General features: G+C 39.6%; 1 protein-coding gene across 1 annotated transcript in view; it reads left to right on the top strand.

Moving 5' to 3' along the window:
• The first annotated feature begins 824 nt into the window (after window positions 1–824).
• ahnak (AHNAK nucleoprotein) overlaps window positions 825–12,568 on the top strand; it is a 31,089-nt gene continuing 19,345 nt past the window's right edge. The window contains exons 1-5 of the mRNA XM_061284197.1: window positions 825–1,091; window positions 7,124–7,187; window positions 11,909–11,968; window positions 12,062–12,218; window positions 12,332–12,549. Coding sequence (XP_061140181.1) covers window positions 12,062–12,218; window positions 12,332–12,549 — 375 coding nt within the window. The 5' untranslated portion in view covers window positions 825–1,091; window positions 7,124–7,187; window positions 11,909–11,968. The remainder of the gene's footprint in view (window positions 1,092–7,123; window positions 7,188–11,908; window positions 11,969–12,061; window positions 12,219–12,331; window positions 12,550–12,568) is intronic.

Here is a 12,568-nt window from a genome sequence, read left to right as displayed (position 1 = left end):
TTTTTTGACTGATTGACATAGAAATGAATAAAAACTAATGATTAGATATTTGCTGAATGCAGCTATGGAATTAGTGTGCGATATTAGACGGCCCCATCTTGGGGTAAACCTTTTTCCTTTTCCAAAACTCCTTAGGCTTGTCTGTTAATGCAGGGTGCTTGTGCCCATATGCAGAAACAGTTCTGATGGGTTTATTGCCCCATTTGTAAACGTGTCGCGACAGTTAACAGATAATAAGGGTTTGGTGCGTATGAGTCAACGATTAATGGTTTTTTTTTTAAAATCACTCACTACATATCATAGTTCAGGTCGATGAGCCGAGTTATGATATGGTATGGTGGATACGGTCCGGACACATCCAGACTCTTTCTCCTGCGGCCTTTCACATCACATAAGTTGAGTTTGAGACCCCTGAATCAAAGTCTTCAATGAATCTAGCATCCCTTAGATTGTGGGAACAAGCCTGAGCATAGGCAAACCCCACTATAGCCAGAGCCGAGATGTGAACCTTGAACTCTGAGTCAGACATGCTGTCCAATATGTGATAGTAGATATGTACTTTTATACTTTTGCTGTGTATTGTATATCTTTATACTACTGTACTGGTAGTTTAACGTGTTAACAAATGTAAAGTTCTTTTGTCATTACGGTTGACATTTGCTTTCTTTTTTGTTTTAAGGTCCCCCATGTGGAGTAGTCAGTTGTCCCATGGCTACGAAGGGCCGCTCCTTCGTAGGTTGTCCCATGGCAGCGAAGAACCACTCCCTCACACTGGTCCCCTCCCCTCTGGAAACCAGCAACCCAACCCAGCACCCTATCCGAGCACTCTGCTCAGCCCAGAGGAGCAGCTACACAGGGAAAAAAATAAGTTAAAATCAACTCAGCAGAGAAGAGGGAGGGAGAAAGAACGGGTGGGGGGAAAGAAAACGCCCTGGAAACTTTGCTTGATCGAAAAGTTGGAGAAGTCATAGAATTTCGTCAGACAAAGTTGAGAAGCGCTCTTCTTGGACTGAGGAGAAGGGAAAGACGACAGCGTTTTCAAGGATGCTCAAGCTTGTGTGAGGCTTCTCGGGCGCAACGTGTGCGCACAGGTATGGATCCAGTTTTATACTATACATACTTCATATTCTTGCTGTCATCTGAGTTTTGTCTCAACTAATTATCATAGGCGAAAAACATTGTAATAATTAACAAAAAGTGGAAAACTTGGCAGTCCAGGATTTCTGTCACAGTTCAGATCGCAGTAGTGTTGAGTGTATCAGTAGTAAAAACTTATTTTCTAAAAACGGTGGTGATGTTAAAATTTTATGATAATTCCCTTTTTTAGTTCAAATGGAGCAGGTTACAAAAGTGGGTGTGAACCTGCAGGAGCAGAGTGGAATTGCGCACTTCACTTTTCCTTTAACTGCGCAACAGCTTGCGAGTCAAATGCTTTTCATGGATTAAATCTGAACTCACTGTGATAGTTACTGCATTGTATTTGCATTGGGATTTGTTTGACCAAAAACTGATACATTCCAAAACTGTTCAAATTCAACACGTGGATTTGTGGTTTTCAAGTTGCACTGGAGTATTCCGCACACTTGATGACAGTTGAATAGCGCAATGACTGTCAAAATAAGAGTGAAATTGCCTGCGTTGATCTTATCACTTGATGTTTTCCTGCGTTGTATGTCAGCATTGGCAAAGGCTTGCAAGGCATGTCGACGTTTAAAAAGTAAAGTTACACAGCCATGCGCGTCTGAAGCCACCAACCAGTCTGGGTGTGGATTCCTCTCCTTTGCCTCCTTCCACCCCCTCCTTTTTCTCTCTGCCTGTGTTCTTCTCCTCACAGAGGCACACCCTTTCTGCAGCCGAAATCTCCATGCTTAAAAATTAATAGCAAATCTACCAAAAGTACCAAAACGTATCAACAGTGCTGGTTGGAGAAAGAAAATATATGCTTGGTTTTAATAACTTTCAACTAATAACTTTAACTTTAGTTTACTTGTCATTATGCAATTGAGGGTATTTTTTCTTTTCCAAAGATGGATAATTGAAAACATACAATTCTACTTCATCGTTGTAATATGTGTGAGTCCGGGGTTTGCATAACTTTCCAGGAATAGACTGTCAAAATTGCTGTTTTGACCTCTGGGCTCAATGCTACAAATATTTTGTTCTGCCAGATTCTTCGTCTTTCTCTGTTTCTTCACGTGTCCTTGGTTGGACAGGGGCGCAGGGCAGGAGAGATGAGGGTAGAAGGAGAGAGGAAGAAGGGAAGCGAGAGTACGAAGGAGGGAGTCAGTGAGGGGGGGGCAGGGGTGGTGGTGGTGGGGTAATGGAATGCAGTGGTTAGGAAAGACAAGCTAATTGAAACCAGGTCTGAGGCATAAAAAGGGAACTAAGCCTCTGCACGTTGGTGACTAAGATGCCTTTCCTGTGTCTACAAGTTTGATAAAAGTATATAACATCTTTTCAGATATGCTTCCAAGTAGAATCTTCTTCATCTGGATCAATCTCACTCCAAGCGAGTAAAACCGGGGTGGGGTGTGTGTTTGTGTGTGTTTGTGTGTGTGTGTGTGGGGGGGGGGGGGGGGGTGTTAGTGCAGCAAAAAGTCAACTCAACTCTTCATCTCTTGTTGAATTCTATCAAAGAGTAAAATGTCAACGTGTGCAGTTGCCCAGCCTTGCAGCGCTCTCATGCCACACCCAAAAAAGAAAACGCATTTCAGTGCACTGTTGCTCTTCTCTGCAGACTCTTTGCTGTCGGCTCTAAGGTTGTAAATGTCTGCCGTTTCTTAAATTGCTCCTGTCAAGGTGATTGACTCTGACATAGGTCGCTCACAAAGCCAAATCATTCTCGGGGGGCGGGCAAAGGGTCTCTTGTAGTGTACTTTGGCAATAGTACTCTTGAAATGTCATTCTTCATGTTTTACTTGGTGATAATGTGGTGTGAAGGTTGTATAACATGTTACTCTGTCATGCATATACCTGCATGAGACAAAAATGAATAAATATGCAATGTAGATTGGAGGTGATGAAAGCCTCAGAACTGGTTGTGAAATACTCCCAAGTGTACGGGGCCTTGTTCTAGCTCGAGGCAAATGCCGTTTGTTTGAATACTTGTGTCGCTAAGCAATGAACTGACACAGAGACTATATTATGGTGTCATGTGAAGTTGTTAAAAACATTTTCATAAAAACACTCTTTTGCATGAAATTATGCTATTTTCATTCTGTCACTTATTTTGATGCCTGTGCCAACCATGTGACAGTGTGTCATAAGCTATCATGGAAATCAGGTGAGGCCAGACCTCCGCCAATATGCAACGGATCTTATTTGCGTCCACTTATCAATACTAACCTTCAACATTAAGTAATTTATAATAATAATTATTATATTATTAATATTATTAATATTATTATTAATCATCATAATAATTATTAATATTATTATTGTTGTTATTATCATTGTTATTATCATAAATTAATCAATGATCACCTGACCATTCGCATAGTCTTGCTCACTAGTAAACAACAGCACTTTCATCCTTAAGGCAAAGGTGACAAAGACATGTTTTTTTTTTCAGCACTGGCTATTCTTTTCTTATTGTATTGCCATACTGGCCAAAAGGAGCAGTATGGGCCAGGCAGAACGGAAAGAAAGTGGTCTCACACACTTCCGTTTCCTTTTCCTCTGTTGGGCCTGTTAGATTGCTGATAGGAGGGCAAACCAGTGTGGGGAGGCAGCCACAATATGCTTGGATCGATTATAGAGGCTAAACTTAACGAGGGTGACAGCTATTGCATCATGAATTTATTTTATATATATATAGATATATATCTATATATATCTATATATATCTATATATATCTATATATATCTATATATATCTATATATATCTATATCTATATCTATATCTATCTATCTATATATATATTATTGATTATATTTAAAAAAAAAAAATATATATATATATATATATATATATATATATATATATATATATATATATATATATATATATATATATATATATATATATTTCTTTCTGTGAGGGGAGTTTACACATTCTCGAGCAGCGTCTAAACATGTAACCATAGTGTGTGAAATTTTTAAAAGCCGTCCTAGACAATCCACCCTGCAGCCACTCCCTTCTCGTCCATCCACTGCGCAAGTTTGGAATGTCTCACAATGTCCCCAGTGTGAGTTGTCTGCCTGTAGAGATAACGTGATTTGAGAGGTGTGGTAATACATCTGCCATAAAACAAAAGTTATTTACATTGAAAGCCTTGCAAGCCAAATTGTCTCACAAGGGAAGACATGCTGCAGTGTTATATTTACTGCTGCCTGTTTTTTTCTGGGTTTTTTTGTTACTAGCATGATTCAAAGGTTACAAACAATTGGACCACCAGAAAAAAGTAGATCAAGGATTCTTTCTCTAATTTTTATCAAACAGCAAATATCAATGCTCATTACATGACACACGGGTGTTAGGCTTGCTTTTTTCCCATTGCAATCTCAAAAATAATTTCAACTTTTCTTCAGGTCTAGTTTTCCAAGCACTCTGCGTCAAAGAAAGTCTAATAACTATAAATATACCTTCTGAAACTATGCTTGCAATTCCACCCTCCTTTTCACCTTTTGCTCTCTAGCTCTATGAATGGATTTGCACTTGTTCTTGTTTCAATGGCAGCTGTCATGGACAGAAACAAATCCAAACTTAATTATGAAGTGTCTAATGCTGCTATGGATCATGTGCAAAAGCCTCACATGCTATCTTGTTTTTGTTTTGGCAGTTTTCGCACATGGTAATGTAAGTCGAGGTAAAGAAAATATGATATGAAAATATGATCTTGATTTTGAGTGTTATTCAGGATTCTTTTGGCTTTAGTATTGTGAAAAACAGTTGTTTCAAATTGTCTTGCGTCCTAATATTGCAGAAATGAAAATAATGGAATCCGTCCAAAAAAAGCAACACTTCTTGACAAAGCCTTGGTGTTTTGAAGGAAACACTCCCTCTCAAACATCAACCTCAGGAGAGGAAATTCAATCGGAGGTCCTCCCACTTCACATATCCAGTAATGCAAGAGAAAACAATGAAAACCTGCCCTGCATCTAACTCGACCTTACATTTTGTCTGTTGAAGTTCCTTGTGTCTATCTCCCGTTTTTTCCAACCTCTCCCAAACTGACAACAGTTTTAATAAGTGGGCAAGCTGGCGTCAGTGGGCAAACTTTGTTCTCATTCACGACTTGTGGTTTGGTTTAGGGATCCAGTACTGAACGTTGACTGTGGAGCACAGAAGAGAACCACTTATCTTGACATGCATTCCTTTTCTATGCCTCACACATACATACTCTATCTGCATGTTTTCAGGGATAGTGAGCGGAGGCCTTCTCCCCCTACTGTAGTTGCACAGTGTGAGAACAGGGAGTCCATTTTGCTTGACAATAATTTGCTCCCTCCTTTCTCCTCTCTCTTCTTTGTGGCCTTTATTTTCGCGCCTTGCGGAACCCTTTAAAGTGGCTTGCTCACTCACACTTGAGCCGTAACCACGGTCACGCGGTTGCTGTTTTGTGTTCATCAAAATGATTACATTTGGCAACCAAGTTGACGTGAGCTGACTTGAATCCCAGACTGGTTTGCCGCACTAGGGTTAGCTGTTTGAACAAAGGTGTACAACACGTGTTTAGTTGCATGACTGTAGCACAAATGTAGCCAATAACAATTTGATAGTGATCTTTAAAAACCCAGTATTTCAGAGCGCATGCTGGATCGTGAGTCATGTGAATGTGTGTGGTGTTCTTGTTTATTTAAGCAGAACCTGCACATTGGGGGTGTGGTGGCCTCACTGTAGACAGGGGGAGTGGGGCGGGCAGCACAGAATGGAGCCCGAGTGAGGCAGGAAGAGAACATTTCTGTGGAGTTAGTCAGTGCGGGGAGAGGCTGGGCTCCATTCCAGCTGGCCCGGCAGCTCTATCAAGGAATGTGTGCGACTGAAGGCCTGGGTGGGGCCATGCTCTGAGCTTCTCCCTCCGCAAGCATAGCAGAGGTGAAGCAATGTGAGTGGACTTGTGGACTCCACTGGCAGTGCTTTCTTCTGTACATGCATTTTTGTGTACCCACTGTTGGTGTCCACTGTGTGGTCTCATATTTGGGTATCAAGGGTGTCTGTTATCTGACACACTATAAAGTCAACACAAGTGAATCAGCAACAAATCTCACCACAAGCAAGTCATAACATGATGCAGTTCACACACCTATCGAATTTTGTTTTCTGTAAATTTAGTGACTACACCTGTGAGTTTGTTTGAATAATTTTATTGCATTGCTGCTTCAACAGCAGCCTGATGATTATGATACCGCAACAAGAGTGCAGGATGCAAAGTGTGCACAGCTGCTCTACCACTGGTCTCCTTACGCAAACAAAAGCTATCGGGTAGCATTTATCTCAGCAATGTTTCTACTATTTTGGAGGAAAGTTCATTCAAATATCCAATATCGACAAATTAGGCAAACTAAGGGTTTTGGAAAGAAAGATCACAATCTCTTTTAATAACTTAACCGACTAATGATAATAAGAGGGAGGTGTTAACGATGGAGCTGCACAGCCTGTCGCAGAAGAATTATACCGAGGGGCATGTTCCCACTGGTAAATGCCTGCCTTTAAACACATTCAGTCTGGTTCTGTTTGTACTTTGCTCTAACAAAGAGAAGGCTTTGTTTCCAAATGTGCCAGTGGGCTGAAGAAACAATCTGCGGTAGTCATGCAAGAGCTCGGGCAAGTCACAGCAAGAAAACATATTAACGATGCGAAAAAAGTGATATTTAAAAAATGGATTAAGAATTGACCTGTGCAAATATTTATATATGATAAAACATTGCCTGTTTTTTTATTTTATTTTAAGGGAAACGCATTCAAATAATAACAATATGATAAGTTCCACAAGTTCCATATGTCATGGAGAGTCAACCTTTCACTGTGGAACTGGAAAGTCTAAATCGATCATCATTATCGTCTGTCTCTTCTTTGTACAATACATTGCAGAGCTTATTTGGTTATTTATTGTGATCCAATTACAATGTGGAAGTACCATCTTAAATAAAGCACCACCCTGTCTGCTTTTCTGTCACCAGAAGTCAAGAAAACAAGAACCAACGCATCGGACTGAAGCCCTTGGCCTCGCTTGAGCGATCCAAGGTAATCGTCCTAGACATGATGTCAAAAAGGAATCCTCTTTATACATCTGTTACTGGTCAGGGAAGGAAAACTAAACTTCTGATCCCACCCTCCCACTTCTGCACTCCAAGGCCATCTTGTCAGTGTGACCTCGGAACAGCCCTCCATTATGCAGACAGAGAGCAAAATGTGCTGGAATGTTTGTTGCAAAGCCTCCTTTGACTTGAGATCATGCCTCCGCTGTTCTAACTCAAATAGAAACTTGATACTTTTGCACCCTGTTTCCTCCTCTTGCCACCCCCTTGTTCCTCCCCCAGCCACCACCTGTTGGGTTCCTCGAACCCTCTTCTTATGAAACAAATCCATAAGGGCCCGCAAGTCTTGCCTGGTTATAGTCAGCAGCGTTGGATGATTTATTCCCTTTGAGCGGAAAAAAGGAGCGGAGAAATCACTCTGTGTTGTCCCTGCAGACCAATGGCAGAGCGGAGAGGCACATCCATATGTTCTTTGGTCACAGTCCAGTAAATAAAGGCTTTATCTGTCTCACTGTCCCACTATGGTTTGCTCTAAATGCATTCCAAACCACACCATATGTGATGGATAGTGTTTCATCTACTCTATCCTTTAATTTATATTCCCTTTAAAGATTTTTTTTTTTAAAGAAACCTGTTTGTACATCTTCAAAATATTTCATAAACACGGCACACAAAGAATGGCACTGACGTAAAAAGGGAAAGAACAGATAATGACTGTCATGGTGTGTGACGCTTGTCTTATGATGAACAGAAGCTTACTCATTGAGAAACAGTCTGTTTGGAATTATATGATCCTTTCAAATTAACTGTCACAACATGGTCTTTTATTGTGGGTATGAAAAAGTATACACAGGCCAGTTGAAATGCTAGGTTTTTGTGAAAAAAAAAGAGACCAAGATAAATAGTTAAAAGGAAATTCCAACATTACTGTGGCCCATAACCTGTTGATTAAAAATATTTTCAAGAGTGGCAGTAGAACTAAACAAAACAAAATGAGTGTGCACACCCTCTCATAAGTAAGTGCATCCCAAATTAAGCGGTCACACACAGACTCAGACTCAGAACACACCTGCTATTATTTCAAGTGTCTTTGATTGAACCTAAATAAAGATGTTCTAGTCTGATTTTTCGGACTCACTCTTTTGAAAAAAGTCCAAGTTCCAACTGAACCAAATCAGCTGCAAAGCACGATGCTGGCACAACTGTGGGTGTGGAGTTCTTTTGGTGATGAGCAGTTTTTTTCTAGTTTGAACCAGTGTTTGTTTGGAATGTTTCCAAAATTTCCAACCTTGCTTTCATCGGACCATAAAATCCCTCAAAATTATCTGAGAAATTTGTTATGGTCCAGTTATGGTTATAAACACATTGTCCATAATTTCAAAAAATATGTTTGGAGTAAAGACAACACTGCTGATCACCAAACTAACACCATTCCCACAGCGAAGCTTGGTGGTGACAACATTATGTTTTGGAGCTGTTTTTCTTTAGCTTAAATTGAGACCTCGGTCAAGGTAAAGGGAATTACAGACAGTAGTAAGTGTTAGCACAAGAAACTCAGGCTTCTGTCAGGAAACAAAAGAAAAGTCCCAAATTGAACATCTGAAATATGTTTGGGGTTAATCAAAGCCACGTTACATGCAGGCAGGTTAGTGTCGAGTCCCATTTAACAAGAGTTTGAATGTGATTGGTTAAATCTGACCACACCCATATCCCATATATAAGAAGTTGTTCATGGTTGTGCAACCACATTATTGCAGTTGTTTATTTTACTTACGCTGAGATGAGATGTTAAAAGTATCTCATAAAAGTTAAATAATATATTAATGGTAGAAAACGTTTTGAAATTATTTATCTTGGTGTTATTTTTTGAAATCATCAAAAGCTTGGCATTTAAATGGGTGTGTAGATTTTTCACATCAATCGTATATAGCAGGATCTGTTAAGAGCAATTATTGTATCATAAACTTCTCAAAGAGAGGGACATTGGAATACTTGAGATAGAATTTAATAAAAGGTTGAAGGACTAGGACTACCCTTGAGCGTCACCTCTCACCAAGCTCGGAGGTCACTCCTGCGATAGCCATGTGTTATATTTGCTTTACTGCTTTCTTGTTTTCTTTCACTCCCTCGCTAGTTAACTCAGAAGGTGTCATTCCTCCAGCAATTCCTCAACTGTGTCACCCACTTTTTGTCTTTTGCTCATTTTGCCCATCACCAAGCTCGGAGCTCACTCCTGCGATAACCATGTGTTATATTTGCTTTACTGCTCTCTTGTTTTCTTTCACTCCCTCTCTAGTTAACGTATAAGGTGTCCAGCAATCCCTCAGCTATCTCACCCACTTTTTGTCTTTTGCCCATCATTTCCTGCCCTCACTTTTCTCAACTAAAGTTGTTTCCTCCAGCCTTCTTGCCGATAGCTGCGACCCCTCCCCTCCTCCCTTTCTAGAAACATAGCAAAAGTGTGACAAAACTACACCGCAAATGTTTTACTCACGGTAAAGAAGAGCGACTATGAAATTTGTAAAGGAAAGAGGGTAAACAAATATAAATAATAATTACCATCACGGGCTGCATAACATGGGCAAACCCTGCACAGCCAAATAAGACCCAAAGTAAAAATTAGAGGGAAAATCCAACAAATAATAATTTTCAGTTTTGACTGACAGTGTTTCTATTCTCTGATTGCAATTTGCAGTGCATATCACAAACAGTATGATGGAATTCTTAGTCTAACACTAGCAATTTTCATAACTGAGTAAGAACTCAGAATGCAGTTGAAACAAAATCGAGTGATTGACAGTAACTAGCTGACGAGTAGTTTATGGTGATGTTTCAACCAGTTGCTGGTCTGTACACATCTGCCCAATTAATGACAGTAGAGTATATTGCCATGATGCAATGACAGGAACGTACTGTAGCAGCAAAACATCACAGGTCTGCCATTTTGCTTGGTGCGTAAAGTTGAGGTTCATCGTTAGCAACATCCAATGGCAATTCTCAGATTTTTCGAAACACAGCTAGAATGGGATTATTGGAGCAGTCCGAATGACTCAAAAATTATTCAACAGGGTTCTTAAATTGTGGTCTCAAGCAATGCATGACAGCGTCTGTCAAACAACGTTTATTGTAATGCCTGAGGTTGGAATAGATTCAAACTTCAGTCGAGGCAACATGTCACGATAACTGAATAAAAATGAAGTCAAAAGATCGGGTTGCAGATGGCTGTGAGTCATCGGCATAATCTGTACTATCCCTTTACCCTCCATGTGCTGAAGCGTTGACCCTGGCCCTTTGTATTCAGACTCGAGAGACTAAGAAAGTCTATTTTAGAGAGCAAGATTAATATTGTCTCAAAGCATTGCATGCATTCTCCGTATGCTTTCAGTCACACGGGGCCAATCTTTAAATGGACGTGTTTATTGGGCATATTGCATGGTGCATCCACGTGAGCAGTGTCCAGGATGCAAACCATGCAGGAATACAACCCCTTGCTTAATAATGTTTAGTCTAATGAAATTCTCCAAATCCTCCAAATGCTGTGCTGGTTCTTTATTTTTGTCTCAGATTCCTCATGTTCTTTGCTACTAGGTATCTTTTAAAAAGTAACATATTCACCAAAGATTAGTAACGTAAGTATAATACTTTATATCGTTAATTAGAGAAGTATTAAATACTAGACAGGATGGTAAGACATAATTAACAGAGTATTTACATACATTAACTTTATTTTAATATTTTTGTGTGTCTATCATTTCATCGTGTTGACTGTGCTGATGTTGTGAAGGACCAGATCATTTGTTTTCCAAACTGTTTATTCAGGCTATTACTAATCATTTGCTGGCCACCAAATATTGAAATTACTTTGATGAAGTGTACAATATTTGTAAAATTGAGGTTTAGAGAGCGGGTGTACACATCAATGTTGGATGATGCTTATTTCACAAGAATCTCCGCAACTGACCGCTTGGACGCATGCACGCACGCACGCATGCACACACACACGCACACACAAACACTATCTATCTATCTATCTATCTATCTATCTATCTATCTATCTATCTATCTATCTATCTATCTATCTATCTATCTATCTATCTATCTATCTATCTATCTATCTATCTATCTATCTATCTATCTATCTATCTATCTATCTATCTATCTATCTATCTATCTATCTATCTATCTATCTATCTATCTATCTATCTATCTATCTATCTATCTATCTATCTATCTATCTATCTATCTATCTATCTATCTATCTATCTATCTATCTATCTATCTATCTATCTGTCTATCTGTCTATCTGTCTATCTGTCTGTCTGTCTGTCTGTCTGTCTGTCTGTCTGACTGTCTGTCTGTCTGTCTGTCTGTCTGTCTATCTATCTATCTATCTATCTATCTATCTATCTATCTATCTATCTATCTATCTAATTTAATTTTGAAAGTAGGCGGAGCTGTCATATTGGGTTGCTTTTGCAAAACAGGGACGATTTGACTCAAGACTTAGAGTAGTGAGAATGAGCCTGTATTGTCTGTAAGGATTTTACCAACCTCTAGTGTTGATCATTGGGAACTACAAGTCAGATTATTTGGGTGTATTGTCTAATGATTGAGACGTGAGTGAAATACAGTGTTGTCTGGAATGAAATAAAATGTATTTAGTTGTCTCTGCATTTGCAATGCTTTAATAACCTTTTCCTCATGCAGGAAACCAAGAGGGTGACGTTCTTTCCCACCAGGGCTTGAGTGCACAAGAAACAAAACAAGGTATCTCTGATACTTTTTCACAAAGTAAAGACAAATTCAAATTTGCCAGATCATAACTAGCGATCATCATTATATGTGTGTCCATACGTATAGATGGCGGATGAAGAGGAAACAAGGGAAGTGCTCTTTCCGGACTGGGAGGGTCCAGATAAAACTGGCCTGACGATTGAACAGACAAGTGAAGGAGAGATCTTTGTAAAAGAAGTGAAAGGAGAGTCACCAGCAGCACGATCTGGAAAAGTCTATGAAGGTAGTTTTTCTTCTTGTTTTCTTTTATTCTGTTCTTTTGTTTTTCTCGTAAACTGCTACTAAACTTAGTTCATTAATTGTTCTTACTGAACCTCGTGCAACTTATTTTAATAGGTGACCAGATTGTGGGTGCAACAATCTATTTTGACAAAATGAGCTCAGAAGAAACATCTGAGCTGCTGAAGACACTGAACCGTCACAAGGTTGGATTGAAACTACAAAATAAAGACAAATCCCCATGCTGCTCTCCCCTGAGCACACCGTGTCGTTCTCCATTGGGTACTTTGACATGGGAGGGGAAGTTAGGAAGCACCAGTCCAGACATCCTCCTCGTAAGTCTTGCTTTGCTCT

This window comes from Syngnathus typhle, linkage group LG1 (assembly GCF_033458585.1).
Source record: "Syngnathus typhle isolate RoL2023-S1 ecotype Sweden linkage group LG1, RoL_Styp_1.0, whole genome shotgun sequence".
Classification (NCBI taxonomy): domain Eukaryota; kingdom Metazoa; phylum Chordata; class Actinopteri; order Syngnathiformes; family Syngnathidae; genus Syngnathus; species Syngnathus typhle.
Note: the sequence above shows the minus strand (reverse complement) of the source record. Positions and strands in the feature narration are given on the sequence as shown.